General features: G+C 40.7%; 1 protein-coding gene across 1 annotated transcript in view; it reads right to left on the bottom strand.

The window, feature by feature from the left end:
• Positions 1-4,111: 4,111 nt before the first annotated feature.
• MBD2 (methyl-CpG binding domain protein 2) overlaps positions 4,112-26,078 on the bottom strand; it is a 76,409-nt gene continuing 54,442 nt past the window's right edge. Inside the window, exons 4-7 of the mRNA XM_022584464.3 lie at positions 13,982-14,072; positions 12,495-12,672; positions 8,252-8,390; positions 4,112-4,589 (exon numbers count right to left, since the gene is read on the bottom strand). Coding sequence (XP_022440172.1) covers positions 8,264-8,390; positions 12,495-12,672; positions 13,982-14,072 — 396 coding nt within the window. The 3' untranslated portion in view covers positions 4,112-4,589; positions 8,252-8,263. The remainder of the gene's footprint in view (positions 4,590-8,251; positions 8,391-12,494; positions 12,673-13,981; positions 14,073-26,078) is intronic.

The following is a 26,078-nucleotide window of genomic DNA, read 5'->3' on the forward strand; positions in this document are numbered from 1 at the left end:
CCCTGTGTAAGCTTTCAGGCTACAGTCACACTGTACTTGATAAACCAAACTGTTTTGTTCTCTGCCACAGAGAGAAAGGCAGCTTCAGATGTGAGTGGAGAAGAGTGTTGGAAGGTTGCATGGCGTTCTAGAAACAGAAGACCTCTGCATTCAAATGCCCCTCTCTGTATCTTACCGCTTGAGTAAGTAAGTCATTTAACCTGTCTGCTTCTTAGATTCCTCAACTCTTAAATGGGGGTAACAGCATGTGTATATGACATGGCTTATATGTAGCTTGAAATTCAAACATGACATTCATGGAGGTAAACGTGCTCTATAAATCATAAAATGCCATATAAATGAGAGGAAATAAAAACTTGTGTCCTCCTGTCATAAAAACAAAAGCCAAATAATTGACAGAGTAACTTACATGTGCCCTTCTGGAAAAATCAGTATGCAACTGGAAATTTTAAAGTCCACCCCAGACCCTTTGAGACATGCAGGTTTGATAAGCCACTGCTGATTCTCAATCCCATAGCTAATGCTATTTTGACTGATGTGATGACTCCACCTGTGGATTTGGTAGCCACTGAAGTAGATTTCGTATAGCGGTCATATATGCATCCCAGCAGTGAAGGCGGGCAGGACAAGGGAGCTATGACAGTCTTAGTGGAGGTTCGGAGGCTATGGCCTCACGAGGTCAAGTGTGGCCGCCACCTGATTCTGTGGAGAGCCCTTCCAGACCTTTCTGTTCACTGGACATGCCAGCAGCATGACTGAGCACTTTGTCTCAGTAACAAATGAAAGCAGTATCACTGGATAAGCTTGAAAGCTTAGGGCCCCTAACCCCAGTCTGAAGCCCCTATGTCTGGGAAACACAGGTCCTAGATGTTCTCCATAGATTCATAGATCATTGAAGATAACTTACACAAACATTTTTAAAGCTTCAAAATTTATTGCTGTACATTTTCGCATAGCATTTACTATGGAAATACTAATAGTGCAAATATTTATTTTGGACTTCGTAGCATTTGAGGGATCACAAAGCTTTTTGATATCTTTTGCAATCATTTATGAAGATCTATATTGTTCAACTTATTTTAGAAATTCAAACAAGTCATCTTCTATTCAAAGAGATTACATAATGCTTTCTAGATCTCCTCTCTAGCACAAAAAACTACCCCGGAAGCCGCCAGGGGCATCCCTTTCTGTAATAATACATACGTCTTGCAAGATTTTTCCAACTGCAAGACGCTTTGTTCACTAATTCATTCAACAAGTATTTATTGACAAACTGTTATATGCCAGGCACAGCGCTAGGCTCTGGGGACATGAGGATGAAAAGATGCAATCTCTGCCTTCACTGTGCTTACAGTCTAAAAGTAGAAACAGACATCCAAACAATTTACAATACAATACAGTAAAGTGCTTCCGTGGAGGTATTGACAAAGTGCAGTGGGAATTTGGAAGGGGGGGAAAAGAACATCTGCCTGGAGAAACCAGGGACAGCTTCAGAGGAGGGAGCTGTGACTTGACCAGTGCTCAGGAATTGGCCATGTAGACAGGCAGGCAAAGGGAACGACAGGTGCAAAGACACAGAGGCCCAAGGGGCACTTCAAAGGAGCAGGTGATGTGGTTTTTCTTGAGCCGAAGGTGCAGCGGGGACAGTGGCAGGATGAGCTAGACAAGTAGGCAGGCATCAGATCGTGAAGAGGCTTTTGATCATTTGTCCATTTATTCAACACACACTTATTGAGTGCTCACTGTGTGCCAAGCACTAGGCTAAGCGCTGGGGTTATAACAGGGAACAAGACAGACACATCCTTGCCCTCAGGGAGCTTACATTCTAGTAGATAGACAGACAAAAAGTCAACAAATAAATAAAATACAGATTTAGAAGATTTCTACAAAGGAAATAAACAGAGTGCCAAGGCAGAAAATAAAGTATTGCGGGTATTTATAAAGTGGAGGGTAGTTAGGGTTATCAGCGAGTGCCTCTTGGAAGTGACATAAAATGACACCTGCAGAGATAATAGCGAGAGCGCCCGCTCCAACAGGAGCCCTCACTATGCGCCAGGCACTGTGCTAACACTTGACAAACAGTATCTCCTTTAGTCCTCACAACGACACTATGAGGTAGGTATTATTATTCCTATTTCACTGAGGAGGAACAGGCTCAAAGACATTAAGTAACCTGACAAGTCACACAAATGGCAAAACCAGGGTTCGGACACAGGTTCTCTCCATTTCAAAGTGCTCCTTCTTACGCATGATTCTAAACTGCATACACGGAGAAGTGAGGAGTTTCGAGCAGGGAAATGATAAGGTCACATTTGCTTCCAGGACCATTCTGATGACTACATGGAGGAGAAGGAGGGATGGGGAGGGAAGAAGGGGAAGGGGACAGGTGAAAAATAAAAGGAAGCCGCTGAAAGAGCAGAGGAGAGCAAAGGAGGCAGTGGGTGCAGGAACGGAGAAGAGATGTAGATGAAGGTGTGAGCAATGTGGTTAACAATTCTAACAGGATTGATGGGCTATTGGAGGCAAGGGGAAGAGTGGCATCTGGGATCTCTCCTGGGCTTCTGCCTTGGGCAACTGGATCAGATGATTTGCTTTTACACAAGTTAGGGAATGCAAGATGGTGGTAGGTCTGGGGGATAAGATGATGCATTTATTTTTGGACATGTCCCGCGGGTATACTGGGAACACCTGGACTTATGGGATAGTTCCCAGCTAGACACCATGTAACAGCTTTCAAACCTTGTTCTCTACCTGAGCAATGTATATAAGGACAAAAATCAAAGTTTTGTACGTGTGTGTTTTTCCTTTTACAAAATTTGTTTATAAAGGCATGTACGTCTTGGTTGGATTGCTTTGTGAAAAGAACATATGATCACCAAGGTGAAGTTACCCCAAGCCTGATTACAAATGAAGACTCGTGAACTTTGAGGAGTCTAAGCAAAGCCTTTAGACATTCATTCTAACTAGTCATAATAGCTCTTAAAAAGAAATCAATACTATTGTTAACTTCCCACTGCCACCCCAACGGGGACAGTGGGAAGGGCCCAGAGCGGGCACCCTCTGCCACTCGTCTTCCCAGAGTCTGCAAGTATCTCTGCTTTTTTGCCAGCAGGATTACTCTGTGGAAATAGGTGGCCTAAAGCCCAGAGATCAAAATTGCATGGAAATCAGGAATTCCAAGGTGATATCTATGTAGTTTTGCATAAGGTCCAGAGAGACAGCAGCTCAAACCTAGCCAGTCATATTGCTTTCACTGTTTTCTTTTCTTTCCCCTCCTCGGAAACGGGAAGGGTGCTGGAGGTAGTGATAAAAGAAGTGTACAAGTGACGTTTAGAGGGGTTTGGTCACGTCCTTGATCACATCACATCTGATTTTGAAAGAACTCAGAGTTAAGAAGTGCATAAACCCTTCGTACAGAAAGAAAACATGTTTGCTCTATTTCTCAAAATGTACTTAAATTTGCTTATAACCACTCCCTCCTTTCTTTGGCATCAGATTACTTTAAGTATGTTTTGATTTTTAAAACTCATTTCTCAATGCTATGCCAGTTTTAGTAATTAGATATCAAGGAATTTAACTGGTAATGAAGTTAACGCTTGTGAGTTTCAACAGAAAAAAAGATGTTAATACTTTGGAGGCCGGGTAGTAGTTAGCAAAGTATTACAATCTGGTTCATTAAGCAACTCTGCCCAGAAAAATGCCTCTCTTTGTGGCAAAGGGTCTGACCTGCACCTGTTAACTCTGTAAGCCAGCAGACGCTGGAAAATGTAAAATGTTCTAGAAAAACAGACATGGACTTCCAGTAACATCTGAAGCGCACCTGTGTACCTAACTCATGCCCAAGGGAAGAAAATGCCTTATTTTTATAGAACTAACAAAAGTACTCGTTACAGGCAAGGGGAAAAAAATTACCCATGCTACACAACAACTTATAATTCTGCTGAAAGCAGCGCAATTGTCATGATATCCAGAGGCACACTGCAAATGTATGAACTATTTGCTACTACCTCCATTTCAAACCTAAGTCCCAGGGATCACAGTTGAATGTGAACCAGGAATCCTAAGGAGGGGCTATGTATTGTTGCTCCTTAACAGAAAGAATTCCAATCAGTCTGTGAATAGAATCATTTATTTGTCTTTACAGTGATGATGGAAGAATGTACAGGTGTCCTCTTTCAATAAAGTATAAAAATCTGTTTATATACAGTGAAGTCACGATAAGCTTTCATTGGGAAATTTATTTGGTAACTCCTGATCCGTTCATATTAAAATTGCGGGGGAGACGAATATTTCACGTTAAGTGCTACATTTCCAGTAGATTGCACCTGGCATGAAAAGCTCAGCTTCATCTTCAGGGTCCTGCTTGACAGATATTACAAAAGGCTAATTTTAAGTCCTGGGACTCAAAATAAACATCATTTTTGAATAATAGATATATACATCAAAAATACATCTAAAAAGGCATTGGTTAGTGCTATTAAAAAGCTCTATGTGCTTGGGTGCATTTTTTTCTTACAGGTGAAACCCAGTGGAAACGTTTTTGTTCAATTCTAGGAATTTTCTCTTGGGGAAAGTCGGTCGAAAGTTACCTGTAAGAAAAAACAAACAAACTTAAGTAATTCAGTGATTTCTCAGGTAAGGTCAGCAAAACAGTTAGAGGCCAAATTTCACTCAGAACAGGATTTTTAGAGCCTGATAGCATTTAGTTACAGCACTTTGTACATAAAAAGTGCTCAACATTTCCCTTCATTGTTTCAAGTGTTTTATTTTGAAAATAACCCTTAATACTCACTTCATTTTCAAATAAATCATATGTATCCCTTTGTATGCTTAGGAAAATATTTTCTATCATTAATTAAATCAGCATAAAAAGAGAAATCACAGGGCATACAAATGAAGAAAACATAACAGACGTAGCCAAATCCAAACATACCTTTTTAGGAAAATTTCTAACAATGATTTATTTTATTTCACAATAATTTATTTTACTTCTCAGAATCTACAGATGATAGAAATGTACTGAAGTTTTATTACTGCTTAACTTGGGTGAAATGGTACTGTGCAACTGCCAATTCAACTGCTTATGTATTTGATACTCCAGCTCATTTACAGCTAAAGGTTTTAACACTTTTGTTCTTATAGTTTTCTTCTTCTTGCAGTCACTCCTAAAATGTTTGATAAGCTGGGCACTCCTCTTGAGTGTAAAATCTTAAGTGACACAGCAAACCTCAACCTGCTATTGATGGTGTGTGTACACACACACACACACACACACACATGGGCACACGCACGCACGCACGCACGCCTGCTCGCCCCGACCAATAACAGCCTCAGTTCCGTCCTCCCTGACGGGCTCATCTGTTCCGGCAATCTCTGGAGCAGATTCTGGCGGGAGGAACACACGCAGAGGTGGGCTGAAACCACAGCTGAGCCCCAGGGGCTGTGTGACTAAGGGAGCAGAGCTGAAATCTCTCCTTGCGACTGCACGAAACTTGGAGTTACACCTCCGCTGACAGCTTCCTAAACTCTGCGCCTGCCAAATATATGTATACATACAAATTAAGGTCCATTTTGCTAATAAGGACCGTCAGAAAGAGCATCCATGTCATAATGCGGTGAACAGACCTAAATAGAACCGCATGTTACAGGTTCCATCTCTTGGCAGCCATGTGAACTTGACCATGTCCCACCTTTAGTCAAGCTAAGTCCTACCTATTCCACAGGTTATTATGAACACCTAATTAAGTCATGCGGCAGTGCTCTGGTTTATTAAACACTTTAGATGTACGTGGGGGGCTAAATTGGTGATTTAGGTAAATTTAATTTTGATAATTAAGAAGTACATCTAAATCTTCCATAACCTACAAGTCTAATGGCCTGGTCTAATAATACCATTCTCAAGTTTAGAATATGATACACGTAATGCAGATCTCTCCCTAGCACCATGCCAAAGTGATGGCTACTCTTTAAGTACATATTAAAACTTTAATCCCTCAACTTTAATTAGTTTATTCGTGCATTAACCACAGGCTCGCTTACATAGATTAGGGTGCTGCCCTGACGTCAACCTGCAAATTAATCTGCAAAGTAAGTGAGGGTCCCGTAAAACCTCAACTACATGACCCTTGATTATTCTAAATTGTTTTCAGGAAAAAAGTCTGAAAAGCAACAAAAAGCTCTGGAGAAGAAGAGGGCTTTCCCAGAGTCGGTTCTGATGTGGTGCAGGCGCAATGGTCCAGATTCCCACACTGCACTGAAGTCTCTGCAGAAAAGAAACACGCTGCAGACTTGCCTCTGAGAGACTTTACACACATTAAGTCCGCTCATCAAAGTCCATAAAACACATCCTGATCGGAGTGGAAAACAAGATTCAGTGTCAACACGGCATCTTCCTGTCCTCAATATGGAAAACAAAACAAAACCACTTAAAATAGCACTGAACTCGATTTAAAAGGTTCTGCGTGGTCAGGAAACTGTGTGACCGAAATGTTGCTGCTGTCCCTGACTATGTAAATGGAAGACACTGTGATTATTACCTGATCTGTGTCACTGTGGCATGGGCCACTCCCTGAATTAAGACAAAGCACTGATGGGAAGGAAAGACTGTGTTAACAATGAATTCATCCCCCCTGCATACAACACCCTCAGTATGACCCTCTAAACAGGACCGCTCCCCATCCATCCAGTGGCTCCGGTAAAACACCTGGAGTCATTCATCCCACTCTCTCACCCTCACTAACAGTCAGTCACCCAGTCAAGTCGATTCTACCTCCAAATACATCTCAAATTGGCCTTTTCCTCTTTTTCTCCACATCCGCTGCTGAGACCCTCGTGAAGCCACCATCACCTCTTGGGGGACTACGGCAGCCTCCTAACTGGTCTCCCTGCTTCTAAGCTTTCCTTAGAAAGGACATCCTTTTTCACGCAGCAGCCGTAGGGACCTTATAAATAAGCACATCTAATCGCTTTACGCAGCCTTCAGTGGGTTCCCAGTGGTTTCAATGACGAAGCTCAGAATCCTTAAGAATGCACAAGGCTCACCAGGATTTGATTCGTCTCCACACTTTCTAACCCTCCCCAGACTTCCTACATGCCAACCACAGTGACCTTTCCTTTGCTCCTTAAAGGAACTGAGTTGTCCCTGCTATTTCTTTGGATGAGAACCGTTTCCCCCTAACTTCTCCTGCTCACTCCTACCCGCCTTTCAGGCTCACTGTAAATGCCACATCCCCAAATTCTTGTTGGCCCTCACATCGCATTAGCTCCCCCGCCAGTGGCTCTCCCAGCACCTTCATTTTCCCTTTATCGCACTGATCACAGTTGGTGATCATACAGCTATGTGAGCATCTGTTTCATACAACTGTATGGAAAGCTCTGTGAGCGTGGGGGTGTCCCCAGGACCCAGCACTGAATGCAGGACCGACTATGAGGACGAGGTGTGAGGGGCAGAGACGGGCTCGAAGGGCGCCACGGGGTGAGACTCCCACTCGGCTCCGCTCGCTCTGCTTCTCGGCCCATCCCTTTCTCCTTCCCTCCCAACACCACCACCCACCGCTCAGTTTTGCCTTCAGAGGATGCAAATAAATAATTGGCTTGGGGGTGGCAGAAAGACATGGCCCCCAAAACGAAGCAGGATAGAAGTTGGGAAGCAACATGCCACATAAACCCTTGGAGACGGGAGCGTAATCGTCTGAAGAGAACATGTACCCGATGGAACAGACTGTGAGACTCCTACGTGAGTTCAGGACCGGTTCATAATTTGTGCTTTTTAAGGTAAATTATTTATCCTACTTTAAAATGTCCTTCTCATTCTCCCTGCACCAAGTCTGTGCTAGAGAGAACAGAAACGGAGGGAAAGAAGGAGGGATTTTGGCCTACTTTGTGACCATAATTTTACAGAGGGGACAACAGACCCCAGAGAGCTACTGTGGTAGAGGTGATGGTGCCTTCATCTCCTGCAGCTGCTTCTCCCTCCCTGGCAGAGTCCTTTCCTCCTCCTTCTGCTTTTCTCTGGTGACACCTTGGAGACCAGATCCCTTGCAAGTGGCTGCAGGGGTGTGACCATCTTCACATAATGAGAACAAAAGGATGCCACGCTTATATGGTCCTTCAGTATAGAGGGGCCAAACAACAGCACATGCACAGGATCTGCAGACGAGAAGGCTTTGTGGGCACTGCTGAATCAGGCGACAAGGGCAAAAGCGAGGAAATAAAAGACCTTAAGTTCCACGTCTCTCCGGTGTTGCTTTACCTGATGCTAATCTTAGGCTTCATCTCCACTGTCCATTTCAATGCCCATCTCCTCCGTATCAGCAGCTCGTGACAAGATGTCTGCCATCAGTGCTTCTTCCAATTTCTTACGCACTTGTTGTACTCGCTCTTCCTGTTTCCTTTTTAAAAACAGAGTAAAAAGATACTAATAATTTGGCCAGTACTGGAACAATGAAGCTGCCGAAATGGTTTATCTTTACTTCAAAGTCATGAAAATTCCTGAGAAACATACATTTCCTTCTCCTTAGACTTTGCAAAAGTTGCTTCTACCCTCACAAAACCAAGTCACATGGGGAATGAACTCTGTCAAAAAGAGGGACATTCAGACAGGCAGATAGCCCTCATCTCACAGAGAATTCCGGCAGGAGTAGATTTATTTCCGTGACCTTTTCTACAACTTCACAAACTTCAAATGTGTGAAGATTCAGGGTTATTCCTATAAGGATAATTAGAAATAATTTAAAAGCAGGGAAGGAATACAGAAAATAAAGAAGGAGAAGAGATTTGCTCAGTGAAGCACTGAGAAAGACAGAGGAGGTGGAGGCATGATGAGCTGGGATCTCGCCGCCACTCTCTGCTATGTCAGGGGAAAGGTAGTTGGAGTTCTCCCTGGGTTCCCAGGCCTGCTGGGAGCAGGCCATCAGGAAGGAACCAAGACCACGTGATCCTGTACACCAAGGACAGGGAATGAAAAGACTCTTGAACTGAGATGAGCTGAGTAGGTTAAGAATATGCCACAAGTTTCCCTGTGTCTTGGGGACTCTAAGGGAACCTCAAAAGTGAGAGTTAATAACACCGAGTCATAAAAAAGTTCAGAACCATTAGGTGAAAAACAAAGCACAGGAAGAAAGGCTATTGGTATACAACTCATCTTAAAAAAGCAGGAAAAAGACGAAGACTAGCTCCTTGACAGGGCAAGAGAGGGATTCCTAAAACAGTTCTAGCAAATGAAGATGGTAAATAGAAATTTGCCTCCGGAACCCAGTGGAGAGGCAATGGTTGAAGACACAAGGGAAGGGACAAGACTGGCTAAGTAAAAGACTTAGAAAAAAGCAAGAAAGGGAGAGAGGCAAAGGCCCAGCTGGGAGGATGAGCCTTGATTAGAAAACAGGACGAGTCACCTCCTGAGACCAAAGGAAAGGTGGTTAGGATGGATACAGAATGGGAGACGGAGCAGCCCTGGGACAAATAAGAGATGCAACAAGGAATACTGATGGCTCTACTGAAAGAAGAAGTGATTTTCTCCATCAATAGTTGAGGAAGACAAATTATAACAATGCCCCAAACCTGGGAAAGCAGAAGGGTAGAGGAGCAATGTTCCAGAAGACTCCACTAAGATGCCCTGAGTATTCACCCCTTGGGCACTCAACCAGTTGTAAAGTCGTGTTTACTGTAGTCTAGTCCCCACGTCTATCTCATGAGACCATGTCCAAGGTAGTAAAATTAACATATACTGTGTAAACACAGAAACTTTAGACGTCATCTTTACTAAACTCTAAAAACAGCACAAAGAGATAAAAGGTTTGGACTTATACGTTTTAAATGAATTTTCAAAAAGAGGGGATCTGTCACTGAATTAATCGAGCTCTGTAGCCTCGATCATATTAACAGAAACTGAAGTTCAACCGATTTTCATAGAGTGGAGCAGAGTCATGAAGAACACAATGTTTATTTCTTATACAGTTAGCCCTGCCACTGGCTCAGTGACTCCAGCTTTATGATAAATGGCTTATCAGTCTCATGGCAGTCTCTCATGCCTAGTAACAGTGTATGAGAGTCTACACAACTGCCCTAAAGTCACCCCATCAGGAAGACAAAGAAAATGGAAGGAATGGTGCTTTTGGCTAGAGAAGTATATCTGAAACTCTTGACATTGGCCACTGTTTCTCTTTTGTCTTGAGCACTGCTTCCCACATTTATGAAAACTGAAATTAAAGCATCTGCTGGATGTGGTGGGCAGAATTCTAACACAGTCCCCAAGGTGTCCCCACCTGCCCCTGCTTACATTCCTAGTACAATTCTCTCCCCTAAGGGCAGGCAGAACTTACGAATATGACTGAGCTATCATTCTATGATTAGGTTACTAATAACTGACCTTGAGTTAATCAAAAGGGATTATCATAGAGGGCCTGATCTAATAAGAAGAGGCTTTAAAAGGGGCTGGGCCCTTCCAGAAAGAAGCAGGAGAGGGGATATTAAGGGAGCCATGGGGCAAGGAAATGCTGGCAGCCTTTAACTGCTGTGAACGGCCTCATCCCACAGTCAACAAGAGAACAGGGGCCTCATTCTTACAACTACAAAGAAATGAATTCTGCAACAAACTTAGGAGGAGCCCAAGCTCCAGAAGGCCTGCAGTCCTACCGACGCTTGGATTTCAGCTTTGTAAGACCCCGGGAAGGGAATCCAGTCATGCCTGTCCCAGACTTCTGACCTACTGAACTGAGAGCTATAAATAGGTATTGTTTTAAGCTGTGAGGTTTGTGAGAACTTGTTACTCAGTATTAGAAAACAAATACACCCGTGGGTGAAAACAGTATCAAGACTGATGAAAATATATGTGCTTAATGTTGAGATTCTTAGTTGAAGGTTTAATACAGACAGATTATTGGCTACCCAATTGGAGAAAGGGTAACAATTCCATTTGCAGTCATGTATTTTGAACCTGTACTAATTCAACAAGAAATGTTTGCTTAATAATTTCTGTTATGACAATGAAATCAAATGGACAATTTGTTAGACAAGTTTACCCTAAAAGGAAAGCATCCAGATTTGGCTTTGAGACAGCTTCCTCCACTGTCAAAAGATCTGGTGTTGAAGCTGTCAGCATTCCCAAGACATCACTCAGAGAACCTCAGTCAACCCCCATAATGACCTGGAGGAATCCCTGCTGATTAACTGGGTACTCATTCCAAGACAGATAGGAACTTGTCTCCTGAGTAATTTCCTTCCTCAAAGGTAAGAATCGTCCAAAGAGCAAGTTGATTCCCTTCCTTGATTTTACATTTTGTTTTTCTTAAAAAATAACACTGATCGTAAATTCTATGTAATAAAGGCATCTGAATGCAACTTTGAACCATTCTACATCTTTGCAAAAGGAACCACTTTAAAACCCAGGAAAGGCTTTCCAATTATAAACCTAGCTAGATTCAGGCATTTAAAAACATTCTCATGCCAACTTTCATGGATTTACAAAAAAAATACAAATATAATACATATTTTTTAATTCAAAAGTGCCTTCTGCCGGTTTGGTCTAGGAATAATACTCCAGTAAAGCTTTCTGGTTTATATTCAGAGGATAGAAATAGTGAAGTGTACACACTGCCCTATATTTAAAGAAAATACAGTATACTATATAATCATTCTAGAGTAATAATACTGAAGTTCATAAATCCCATATAAAAATTTCTTTGTGGTCTTAAATATCTGGAATAGTTTTGTTTCTCTTGAGCAATGGTTTGCTTATACTCCTTGGGCATTATCAATCTGAGCTATATGTCTTCCTTTCAAAATTTGCTGCTAAAAACCTAATTTGTGGCCCAGCCTCAGAAAGAGTAAAAGATGTTAAAAGATGCACCTTGTGTCCGCTCCTCATTTGCTTTGTCTTTCTTCTCATTTGCTTCTTATCTGGCTTCAGTGTGTGTGTGTGTGTGTGTGTGTGTGTGTGTGTGTGTGTGTGTGTGTGTGTGTGTGTGTGTGTGTGTGTGTGTGTGTGTGTGTCTTTGGAGTCACCTTAAATTTTTACTTGAAACAGGTTTAAGTAGAGATAAATAAATCTCTAAATTGAGCTTAAGTGAGGTAAATATAATCAAGATAAGTAAACTGAATTTTGAAAACACAACTGAACTTAAAGTAGCACGGCAATGAACTGCTACTGCAGACAAACCAATGCAGTCAGCAATCACAAAAGGCATAACTGAATGAAGGGGTTCTTAGAGCAGAAAGGCAGAACCCCAGATTTCATAAGACACTGCAAAAATGATGTGGAGAGAGTACAACTGATCTGTCCTTTGGACATCATCGTGATGATATGCCTTATACACGGCACTGCTACCTTTTTCAAGCATGTATTTGTTTTAAATGTTCTCTATCACCTTTCATTAGTTTCACAAAAGCTCCTTCTGATTGATTCATCACTTACTAGATGTGCCACGGAACCTAACAGGCAGTATAAAATGTAACAAGTGTAAAAGACAAGCTTTTGAAGCCATGTTAAGCTGCCTTACCTAATGTCTTCATCTGTGACAATGAAAGCCTTGCAGAGGGGTTGAGATGTGTTAAGCCAAACAGCGGGGTTCTTTTCCACAGCAGCGGAGACTTGCCCTGTGATCGGTGCAGAGCTTGTGTGCAAAGCACTGGCAACAGCAGATAAAAGGGTCTCATCATTACTACCTGGACCAACTCCTGCAATTAGAAACATATATGAGTTAAAGGAAATTTCTAGATGTGCTGAGCAAACCTTATGTAACCTAAAACAACTGATATCTTTATATTCATTTGGGATCAGCTATTTAAAACTGACACAAGCCAAAGCAGCAAAGGACAATAGCATATCTATTTAGTTATTATACACCAAAGAATTAACATTAAAGAAACAGTAACAAAATACCTGAGTATTATAATAAAACTTTAACATAACTTAAAAATACATTTTCCAAAGTATTAAACTTTTTAAAAGTTGGCTAGATTTCCACAAGCAAGTTCAATTATTTTAATATCTAAGTCCCTTCTAAGGTCATATTACACTCCAGTATCCCTATTAATGTGTCCCTAGGATCCTGGAATAGTTTCCCCTGTAGCTGTTTAACATTCATTTCTAGCCATATCTCAAAACTTATCTTTTTTGTGTAGGGATTTCAAAGGAAAAGCCAATGCAAGTACGCTGTACCTGCACCTTTAACAGCTTTTTCAAATACCTAACAAAATATTCAAATTAACAGAATTAAAAACTGCACACCTTGACTACATGTAGGAGACTGGAACCATGGCTACATTTAAGTGCATTGCTTAAAGTCCTAAACTTGTTAAACCAGTTAAAGCAATAATTTCCAAGAGCACAGAGGGATGAGACAATATTCTAACCATGAATTATGAGGATTTTTGAGCAATCCACAATGTATCAAGTTTCAGAAGCCAAAGTTCCAATACTTGAAAAATAATGCTTCTCTAGAAGTTGGAATTAACATATGATATGACAAGCATACCAGCAGCTGAGCTCTCCACCCCAGATCCCACTCACTCCTGTCACTGGACCAACGGGCATCTGCTCCCACTGCTACTTGCAGCAGCAGTTTGTGGAGGGAGAGGCAGAAGGAGAGCTGTTAGCTGCTCTTTTGATAAGAGGAGGACAGAAAGAGCATGTGCTGGGGCCAGATGCTGCTTTGAGCAGGAAGCTTGGGACATCCTATCATTCAGCTGCATTTGGTTCTAAAAGCAGAACATGCGTTAATTTACATGACGAACCTAACTAACCTAAAGCCAAAATGTACACGCAGAAAAAAATCTTAAGTGAGACACTGCCCTGACGCATCCCTGCAACATACAAGCTTTTCAGGTACATTTCCTCTGGGTTTACTAAAACCCAAGAGGTACCTCATCCAGCAAGGCATACAGTCCCCAAAGCAAAGACTTGTCTCAATCATGTCTGACTCCACTGCACCTAACACAGAGCCTGGCACATAGTAGGTACTTCTCAACTGAACTTGGATAATACCTTGAAGACCTTTAGGTAGTTCCATGGTTTTTATAATTTGTTCAGTTACATCTGATGCACTAAGTCCTTGTAGCCTCTTCTCCCAGAAAAGCTGTAAGGCAAAACATCACTGTTAATAGATACATTCTTGGGACAAGAAAGTAGCGCATCGATGCTGTTGAATAATGAAATTGAAATCATTTCAGTAGTTTCCTAATTTCCCCACTTTTTCCTTACAAAAAGCTAAATGATATTCCAAACATGACTTCAACACATCATAATTCTTTCAAGTTATATTACTCAAAAACTTTTGTTATTCTATGCAACCTATATTCACTTGTTACATACAATAGATTTTTATGTGCTATGTACTATATATAGTCCTTTATAAGGTATCTTCCAAAGAGTATAACTTGAATTTTTTAAAGATTCATTTGGCATGAAAATTTAATGTTATAATTTACCAGGAAAGAAAAAAACTATATTATGTAATACCTCTTAATCCAATATTGTTTGGGAAATAACTCCTCCATCTATGTGATTTTTCCAAGACACTGAAGTTTAGGCCTTTAGCATACTTTAAGGGGAAAAGGCCATTTTTTAATGGAAACTTGCCTAAAATGTCTTACATACTTCCTTGCTTTTTAAACAGGATGTAATGTTCATGAGTGACTCTCTTCCTGTTGCACAGAGCCTGGGTTGCCTTAGCCACTCGGGGGCCCCAGGTCATCCTTCTGGCACCAGTGAGCACACTGAAGTCTCTTCACACCCTCTGGGGCTAGTGAGGTACGCAATTGCTTATTCAAACACTAAATGGTCCAGGACAGTTCTGTTTGATTTTATACCCTTCCTACACTTAGTTCTCTCTCCTAGTTGGCTATTACTTCTCACTAATATCATTCATCCATTCGACATGTATTTATTGAGCTCCTACTATGTGCTGTGCTTGTCCTGTGGATGCAACAGTAGATAAGATAGTGTCTTTGTCCTTAAGCCTCATCTCTTTTCTAGTCTGCTTCATATTTACTATAGCCCAAAAAACAGATAAAGGAATTCCTCAGGATTCGATATACCTGTCTTTAACCCTGGATACCCAGGGCCTGTCACATGGTAAATACTGAAAAAATATTTGTGTGAATGACTGAATGTGGGAGTAAATGGGCTCAGAATCAGGATCTTGAGGGACACACAAACCCAAGTTGAGAGCCCAGCTATAGATGTATGACCCTGGACAAGTTCTATAACCTCCAGAGTTTCAATTTCCTCTTCTGTAAAATGTGGCAGCAATGACTATCACATAAGATTACTGTGGAGATTAAATAAAGCAATATATGTAAACACCTGTCACAGAGTAGGAATAAGGATCATCACATTTACTTTTAACAAATTTTGACCACTCTGAGGGCTTTTCAGGCTTATATTCTAACTTCAGGATATATGAAAAGTATCAAATAATCGCCTTCCAGACAAATGAAAAGATACAGTAAAATACTTCTATTTATGGCAGAACAATAATATGTTAGATTATATAATAACCACAATGCTAGCACCAAGAGTAACCTGCTTCACTGTCCTTTGAAGACCTCTGGTATATGGTTAACAGCTCCTTGTATCTCCACACAAATTACATCAGCAGCAGAATATGTATGTGGTCAACACATATGAGGACATGAACATATCAACCGTCATGAGAAAAATAGTTAGGTGAAGGTAATAATTAATGAATGTGATAAATGTCTCAAGAAAGTCTGCCTGCTTTTCCTCTTTGGGGAAATAACAATCATCTATGCTTTGAATATCACAACTATAGGAAAAAAACAAGAAAAACGAAAGTGCAGTTAATTCCTAATGAAAAAGCATACAGAGGGAGTCAGTGAATATGAGATTAGTAAGTGCTTTTATAATAAAATTATATATATATATATATATATAATTTGTAAAAATAACACTGCCAAAAACCAAGTTTGAAAACCTTGTACAGAGATGATTACTAACAAATTACACCTAAAAATTCCAATTCTAGATAGCAAAAGTTAAATTGTTTACCCTCTATAATTTTTAATGTTTAAATTCCTATTAATTTGAAGGAAAAAAAATTTAGAAAGAAAAATTTTGCAGAATAAATCTTGGATTGAGAAACAAGTGTACAGCTCTAGATTACAAATCCTGGTACCACTACGCGTCATCTGATAGCCCTCAACTAAATGCGAAGCTGAAACTGAAAGGTTGATGAGCTCTTTATAAATGAAATGCTTATGCCATGAAATGGAGATACATGTATTTATGAATGTGTAAGTGCGTATGTGTGTATTTCTCCCTGCCCCTACCCACCCTGAGAAGTGGGGAGGTAGTGGGAAAGTTCAGAGCAGGAAAGGAGGCTAGTTTGAGAAAAGAAAATATTTAACTGGTCAGGGGTACCACTGCCCTCCTCTCCATCCTGTCCACCATGCGTTCAAAGCTAACAAGCTTGCCTAGGTTCCATGAGGACTGGAACCATCTTCATGAGCTAGATGTCTGTTTACATTTCAATATGTCCCTAACTCACTTTCTCTACACCCATCTTCTCAGGTTCCTGCTTGTTTTGTTTTGGAGAGGGGATTCTTTGTACTTTGAAATATGTTTAAAATTTATACTGAGCAGGCATTATGCTAAGTGAAGTAGTCCAGTCTTTTACATATTGTATGATTGAATTTATATGACAGCCTAAAAAAGAAAATACTATAGGGATGGTTGCCAGGGATTAGGGGTGGAGGGAGGGTTTCACTGCAAGGGGTTAGCACAAGGGAATTCCTTGGGGTGCTGGAATTGTACTCTCTGTTTTTTTTTTTTATAAACATAAACTTCATCCCGCTGATACAATTACCATTTTTTTTCCCAAGCCAATTGCTCAAGGAATGATCAACATGCACTATTTTCATTCTCCCAGGCCCAGTTCAACTTTATTACCCCACCCCCTATCCCATGAATTTCCATTAAATTTACTGTTAAAACTTAGTCAGCTCCTCTCACCAAGTTCAGTGACCTTTTCTCGTTATCTCTGGTCACTTTATAGCCCTGAATGCTTTGGAGGGCTGCAGCAAAAGGGAGAGGTCTTCCTCTGCCTGAAATTAAAATTTCTGATCTACTCATTTATGTATTCCATGTGTTTACTAGGTGATTAACTGTGGTAATCTAGAGTTCTTTTTATTGAATTTCCAGTAGAAATCTAAAGACAGAAATATCGAAAAGATGAATCTCCCTAAATTTGTGAGGAGTCCCCCACTAGGACAGCTGTCTTCTCCACCATACTTTCATGAACACTATTGCCTTCATAAATCCTAACCTACCCAATGAAAATCTGATTTCACCTGCCAAATCCAATAGTTTTCACGGCTTAACCTTGCTGCCTTGTGTGAGGTCAAATAATCAATGTAAGACTTTTAAGGATCTAATATTTGGAGAAACTCCCTAATGTGCTATCCCTCTCAGTTATTACATCCCTTTCTAATCGCCACTAATCAGACCCTCCTCTAATATCATGTTTTCTTTGTCACCCTCCAGTATATAAGAGAACTGGATAGCTCCCATGTGTGCATCACTTTATATTGCCAACGATCTGGGCAATGCCCGGTCCAACAAGCCAGTTGATAGAGAAGCACAGGATGTGATTAAAAGTTGTCCCAAATGAAAAAGAGTGCCTAAAATATCACTGACAGGGACAGTGCAGCTTTGGAGAAACCATCTTACTAGAAAGTGGAGTTCATCTCTACACCTTTGCTCCTCACATGAATGTAGGAAACACCTCTATGACATCAGTGGAAGCACAGCTGCAAGTACTTTATCTTAGAGTCCCAGAGGACAAGCATGATGATGTGTTATAACTAGGACTTTGGCAGACTCTTTCAACATGCCTTACAAATGATATCCAAAGATGAGGGTGAGGAAGAAATGGGGGTGTCAAACAATTGCTCATATCATACACAAACACACATCCCAATTCTGATGTGCTGGGATGTAAGGCTGATCATGTTTATTAGGACTGTCCTCCATCACCCTGAGCTTAATAATACGTACTCTGAAGGGATCTGTGCTCTTCGGAGGAAGTCAGAACAGAAGGTTTTATTGGAAAAAAGCAGTAGAGAATCCATCCAAATTACAGATACTCTTTTAGTGCCCATTATACACAAAGCACTTTGCTGGGCACCAGGGATAGTTATCAGGATAACTGGCAATCAGGCAACCACTGCCCTCTGGCTGCTTACTGTTTGGTGAAAAACTAGCGAAACTCTATGAGGTAGACTGTAATAATTGCAATAATGAAGATACAAAATTAACTTCCAATTTGGGAGAATCTGGAAGGACTTTTAGGAAGAGTTAGCATTCCAAAAATGTATAAGAATTCTATAGAAGAGGAAAGACTACTCCAAGCCAAGGAAATAGCTTAAGCAAAGGCAGGGGAGTGAGACAGAGAGTATGGGCCAGTATTTCTAAATGGTTTTTATACACAAGAATAACCAGGGTGGCTTATTTTATACGCATGTTCTAAGACCTCAGCCCCAGAGATTCTGTTCAGTAGGTCTGGGGTTAGAGAGCTGGCCTTTATTTTATTTTTTTAACCAGTGTCTTAGGTGATTCTGATGCAGGCCGGGGATCTCAATTTGAAAAAGGCTGGTCTGGTCTGTGCTGAGAGAACGGCAGTACACACACAGGGCTGTGTACACTGATCACCGAGACCCCCGAGTTATTCCTGATTCTACCAAAAGATAAAAAACACATCATGCTATCCTCTCCTCACAGAGAACAGGAGGAAGGTATTTGCCTTTCTATTTTTCACTGCAGGAAGGCGTGTGTCAAAGTATATTTAAGAGTATACCAAATTATTTAGGTGTAAACAGAAAAAGGGCTTGCCCAAAGTTCTGTTTGTGCCCAGGCATATCCTCTTGGTGGAATAAGAGGAGGAGGATGACAACTCCCACTTACCCACTGAGCCCTTTCCTTCAGCCTGGCACTGTGCTCAGGGTTTTACATACAGTAATTCGGTCTTTCCTACAGCATTTTGAAGAAGACATCATTGGTCCCACCTACAGTAACTCACCAAAGGTGCACAACTAGTCAGCGGTGCAGCTGGAATTAAAACTCAGGTCAGTGTGATTAAACCGTCCTGGTCTTAACAGTAAAAGCTCTGGAAGAACACTTACATGCATGGCTCTGTGCTAACAGTAACAGGCCTGAGACCCTTGTAGTCATGAAATCAAAGGCAGATGAAAGATCAGTAACTGCTAAGAAAATTGTCAAGTTGCTCTTAATCCATTTACCAGCTAAGTAATGCTGTGTAAATTGCCCACTGTAGGTGACTGGTGCCGACGCCTGCCTCCTCCTCATGTAGAATTAAGAGGCCTGGCCGTGTAATGTATTTTGGCTAAAGCTGGCACAGGGTTTCAAGATGATACCAAGGGACATCCCTGGTGGTGCAGCGGCTAAGACTCTGCGCTCCCAATGCGGGGGGCCCGGGTTCGATCCCTGGTCAGGGAACTAGATTCCACATGCATGCCACAGCTAAGAGCTCTCATGCCACAACTAAGGAGCTGATGAGCCGCAACTAAGGAGCCCACCTGCCGCAACTAAGACCCAGTGCATCCAAATAAATAAATAAATAAATATATATATATATATATATATATATATTTTTATTTATTTATTTTTGGCTGCGTTGGGTCTTTGTTGCTGCACATGGGATCTCTCTAGTTGCAGCGAGCGGGGGCTACTCTTCAATGTGGTGCACAGGCTTCTCATTGCAGTGGCTTCTCTTGTTGAGGAGCATGGGCTCTAGGCACGCAGGCTCAGTAGTTGTGGCTCGCGGGCTTCAGTATTTGTGGCTCACGAGCTCTAGAGCACAGGCTCAGTAGTTGTGGCGCACGGGCTTAGTTGTTCCACAGCATGTAGGATCTTCCCAGACCAGGCCTCGAACCCATGTCTCCTGCACTGGAGGACGGATTCCTAACCACTGTGCTACCAGGGAAGTCCCCAAAATAAATAAATATTAAAAAAAAAATATGTGGGGTAGCTCACATGATAAAAACCAAAGAATTGGTATAAAATATATTCTCTACAAATTACTTTCTTAGAATTAATCGCAAATATCAATGACATTGAACAACACATTTTTTATTTGGTGGATAAAAATTAAAGACAGAAACCCGTACTCCAAGAAAACTCCTTCAGATAAGTCACATTAACAATGGAGTGTTAGCTCCAATGGATGTTTCATAAAACAGGAGAGATGGAGTGATTTATGAAGCTTATAGAATGGAAGACTTTTGAGTTTTTTTCTGTAAGAGTACTTTTTTAGGTTACTTATGCAAATACCTATTTCTCATGAACACAAGGAAAAGCATCTAGATCAAATACACATTTTCATCCACCATTATATGTAATTTGAAAAGCACTGTGTAGTGTTTTAAAAGAATTCACTGATTAAAAGAAATTGACCTCCTATGTACACTCATGACCTCAACTTGAGAGTCAACTGGACAGTAGGAAGACTGAACTTCTGAGTAGCTGAGTGAACGGGACTGGCCTTCAGAGTCAGACGGACCTAGGTTCAAATCCATTCTTTGTCATTTACTAGCTTTATAAACTTAGACAAGTAACATAGCCCGTTTCAGCTTCCTACCCTATGGAATGGGACAATAAAAACAATCTCAAATGGTTATGGACACTACATGAGGAGGTTTTATAAACACTTGAAGATAACCCATAGAGAGCAAGTATCAGTTTACTACTTCGTTTTACCCACGGCGTCTAGCACACTGTTCATCACACAATAGTACCTAGTAAGTAATTGGTCATCATCTTACTAAAATTAACAAATATAAACACAGCAAAAAGAGTCAGCTCGGAAAGGTGCGTATTTACAAAGTAAGACTGAGACATGCATTCCGGTCTGCCAGTCCCGCCCAGATTTTCAGCGGGGGGGCCTTCTTGCTACTCTAAGTATCTTAAAACCCTTCCCCTTCCTTTTCTCATCCAAGCCAGTCTGCGCCCCTCCTGGGCCCAAGGTTGGCTGGGAGAACTCTGGTAAGCTACACAGTTTGCAAGGCCCAGTACCAAATGAAAATGTGAGGCTCTTGTTCCGAAAGTTATTAAGATTATTTCATGATGACAGCACAGCACTTGACCAGGCACGGGCCCTAGAAAGGAACTGCTCAGGTCACATGCCCAGGAAGCCAAAGGGGTGGTAACTACCGTGCCGGGTGGAAAGGAGGAGAGACCAGCAGAGACAGGAGACCCCCGTGCCGTGTAGCAGCACTTAGGGAAACGCTGTGGTATAATCTCATTCTGTGAATTCCTTAAAGGTAGCAGGGCAATAGAAAATTGTTCTGGCCGGATCTACGCAATAACAAAGGAAACTTCCCCTCACTCTGCGTCAAAACAGCCCAAGGATTTCTCTTCCCTCTTGTCACTCCTCATTTGGAGGACTGGAGAGAGGACCCCTGCCAAAGCCTCTGCGACTGAGCTGTACGGTAGGAAGAAGGGAAGCCCAGGGAATGAGGAAACCATAATGGGGAAGAAGGACAGAAGCCTAAAGAGGGATGAGAATTTTGTTCTATTTAAAGTACAGTGAGTGGATAACATGGAAGCTTTTCATTAAGATTTCCTGAAACTGTAATTTTCTTGTTATTTTTACTCCATCTATTTCCATCTTGTGGTGATAGTAGAGCCCTTAGAGAAACCTCAAAAGGCTATGAGCTTGTTTCAAGAACAGAAGGTAGAAAAGAATCTGGAAACAAACGACATTTCTGTTCCTCAGTGAAGCAAGAAGGCAAAAAACTCAAACCAGTGGCAGTAGCCTAGAGCTGAGTTTCTCAATCTTGGCATTACTGACGTGTCAAGTTGGATAATTCTTGGTTCTCAATTTTTAGCGACATCCTTGGTCTACACCCACTAGATACGAGTAGCACCACCCCAGTTATAACAGCCAAAATGTCTCTGGACACTGCCAAATTTCCCCAGGTATTTGGGGTCGGGGCAGGAGGACAAAATCAGGTCTGGCTAAGAACCAGGTGTCCAGAGAAAGAAAAAGGGGAGAGGAGACAGGAGGTTTACAGTGGCAGGGGCCCAGATCTCACAGCTGAGACAGAAGGGAGGCCCTCCCCTGGCATATGCATCACCACACCAGCCCCTTTCTTGACTTTCAAAGAGTCTCTATCCCAGCTCTCCATTCCCGGGCCTTACCAGAACCACACTAAGTGGCCTGGAGCTGGGTGCCTCTTTCGTCACTGCCAGACAGCCAGGGGGGGAGTAAGATAAAGCAGAAGTGGGAGAAACACTTCTTACCTTAAGAGTTGAAATTGAACACACTTCCTGATAGAAACATGGTTATAAACAGTAATTATTTTTAGTAATTCAGACACACTCTAGATTTAATCGTCTTTTATGGGCTGGTCTAGGACACTAGAACCATTTATAATATTTCCATTGGAAGATGTGGAGTTCCAAATGACTGCAACACGACATCTTATATCCCAACCTGTAAGTTGAAAAGCATCTGTGTGTACAGATTTTAGAGGAAGTTCTCTATTATTACCACAGGATCAGAGACCATATGTATGTGCAAAGATGTCACTGACTACTGAGAAAAACACAGCTCCATTCAGAATGACTTCAGGTGTTCAAATATAGGTATGGTAACAAAATAGAACCATGGGTTGATCTTGAACATTTTAACTTCCACAAATTCTTAGTATGTAGCTATCAGTAGGGCCTGGCCAATATTAAATTAAAAGTCCAGGGAAAAACGCATCCCGCCAAACTGAGCCATACAAAAACTTAAAACTTAGATCTTCATATAATTTTCATATCTTGTCTTAAATTACATCTTCCCTTCCCTTTTGAAATTATAATCTCCATTAGAAAAAATCAAACTGACTATATAGAACACACTGAGATTTCAATAATGAAACTAAATTCATCTAAAACTGCTATATATCCAAACTTCTATTTCTTATTGCTCATTTTAAATACCACAAGCTGAATATTAGCTCCTAAGCCAAGAAGCCTGTAATAATTGACTCCACAGCTGACTAGAAACACCAGCAACTGAAGTCTAAAGGCCCCAAATTTCTTCAGTTATCCTCCCTGCCCCACAAGATCGCCCCTGGACCATTTTGCCCTTCCTTTACTTTTCTCCTGTCTCAGAGGAATAAGTGTCCTGCTGTCTTTCCGACAGCTTCTCTACAATGATGCTTGGTCATATCTTCTCCTGCCTCCTTCTGATCCCGCCCATCAATTTAAAAAGTCCTCCTCTCACACTTTCCATTTTACCCCTTCCTCTCCTTGGAATTCTTCCCCTGAAGTGACAGATACACTGGAACATGGCTAACATAAAAAGTGTCCTTATTTAACTACATCTCCCTCAAACCATCTGTCTTCCTCCTTCCACCAGGAGAGAAACTTTCTTATTTCCTCACCTTCCATTCATTCTTTCCTTCTAACCTCGACTCTACTCCTACTATTATATTAACACTGACCTGCCCAAAGTCACAGTAACCTTCTAATTACCCAATCCAATTCCTGATTCAAGCCTCCTTTGCCCTACCTGCTGTCAGAAGACTTATGGAAGTCTGCCTTTTATGATGCTTCTCTGTATGTTTCTGTATTTTCTGTTACTGTTAGGCAACAGATTGACAAAAGACTTCTAACAAAACAAAAGACTTCTAACAGTAATTATCAAAGAAATAAGACTATAAGCAATTTTTCTAATAAAAACAAATATTTAAAATGTATGAGATGAAATATACCGGGACTTCCCTCGTGGCGCAGTGGTTAAGACTTCGCACTCCCAATGCAGGGGGCCCAGGTTCAATCCCTGGTAAGGGAACTAGATCCCACATGCATGCTGCAAGTAAGAGTTCACACGCCACAACTAAGAGTTCGCATTCCACAACTAAGGAGCCTGCCTGTGTGCCGCAACTAAGGAGCCAGCGAGCCACACCTAAGGAGCCCTTGAGCTGCAACTAAGGAGCCTGCCTGACACAACTAAGATCTGGCGCAACCAAATAAATAAATAAATATTTAAAACAAAACAGAACAAAACAAAATAATTATCAACATTAAAAAACAAAGATGTAATATACCTTTTAAAGTATTTGAGCACAGAAGTGTTAATACTTTGCAAAGTAGAAGAACCAAAAGTTACATTTAAAATTTAACCATTTTATGAATTTTAACTTGCACAGTCTTCATCTCTGTCAAGAGCATGATGCGAGACACTCAAATTTCATGGGATGAATTTGTGGCTAAGTAGAGGGAATACAGGGTAACAGGAAAACCACTGGTTTGGAAGTTTAATGCTTTGGTCCTGACTCAACCATTAAATAGATGTGCTGTCTTAGAGAAGTCACTTAATCGCCTTTGGATGTATCTTCACTAGTAAAATATAAGTTCTAATAACTGCCTTATCTACCTCAGAAGATAAACACTGATATAAAACGAGGAAGTTCTTTGAAAACATAAAAATTTTATTGTATTGTTTAGAATATTTTCCAATGTTAGGATTTCATAAATTCGATGAATATCTTATTCACTTTTCTAAGGCTTTTGCTAAATCTAATCAAAGAACAAAGGATCTTGTCATGTATTTGCAGACTAAACCAAAACCCCAAAAATGTACACTTTATATTCAGTGATTCATGAAAAGCTAAATATGCAAGACACTGGGTTAGGGCTACACAGAAGAACAATGTTTCCTGCCCAGAAGGAATTTGCTGTCCAGTTTATAAACTGCTCTATTTCAAATCAACCCCATATGATATCTGAGTTGCTAGTTTTGGTCAGCAAAAACAACAACTTAACTTAAATACCATGGCCTGCAAACATCAAAAGACAAACATGAGATACCCTTTTATTTTGGGGTAGTGGGCTAGGAAGAAAGGGCTAGATAATGACAAGAAAATTATTATGTAAATCAAGGAAAAGCTTGACTCATGTGGCTGTGCAAACTACAGTGAGATCACTTGTGAAGGCAAAAGATAACAGTTTGGGCTGGAGAGGATGGAAGGATGAAGCAAGAGGCAGTAGAGCTGAGGAGGATGGAGGTGCAGTAGCCGTCCGCTGCAGCTGCTCGTCTGAACTCTGTCATGAACGCCACTTCACTTACACAAAGTTGGTAGGTAATACTTGCCAAGTACCTGAAAAGGTACTGTTACCCTAAGATAACCATGGAATAAGAATACTTGCTCATGAGGCCTATAAGTTTTTCATGTGTTACTCCCACAGGAAAAGTTGTAACAATTTTCTTATTAATATGTAAGTCTATATAAGGATGTAGCTATGTTCCTTTATTTCTTGTATGTCACATTTCCACACAGTTGAAATTATTTGTTCAGTGTTTGTTTCCCTTATTAGATTGAAAGTTTTATAAGGAGAGGATGCATGACTGATTTGTGTGTTTGTACAGCACCTGTAATAGAAGCAACAATATACTCTGTTTAATAAATGAGTTAATGATTTCAAAACCCACTCAAGCGCAAGAACTTTAATCTCTGATAGAGAGCTATCACTAGTTGTTTATCAGAAGAGAGGCCCTTCAGAAGAGCTTCCCTGAAACTAATTTCAATAGTATAAAGTAATTCCTCATTTTTATAGTGGGACATTAATAGATACTATTTCCTTTTTAATATCAATAAATCAAGAAATAAAAGTACATACATACTATTTAAAACATGACATTGAGCAATGACTAGAACTAAAATCAGGTTACAAATCCTCAAAATTATCAGAAGTATGAATTTAAGTGGAAAACCCAGACCTCAGAACAAAAATATTAATACCAGAAAATGACAATAAAATATTAAAAACAGTATATAAATAGAATGATAGAATCAAGACCAAACATATCTATAAAATCAATAAATATAATGGTCAACTCAGCTATAAAAGAAAAAAAGACCCTCAGAACAGATAGGAAAAAAAAAAATCAACTGTATATTTTATGGAAAAAAAAAAATTTCTAAAAATAAAGGGACTCAAAAAGCTGACAATAAAGAGTAAAGAAACAGAAAGCAAATATAGACAATGAGAAAACAAAGGTTCCAATATTACTAGAAAATTACTTCAAGGCAGTAAGTGTCAAATAAGA

This window comes from Delphinapterus leucas, chromosome 14, assembly GCF_059928025.1.
Source record: "Delphinapterus leucas isolate spDelLeu-1000000601 "Yukka" chromosome 14, BTC_Dleu_Yukka2, whole genome shotgun sequence".
In the NCBI taxonomy this organism is placed as follows: domain Eukaryota; kingdom Metazoa; phylum Chordata; class Mammalia; order Artiodactyla; family Monodontidae; genus Delphinapterus; species Delphinapterus leucas.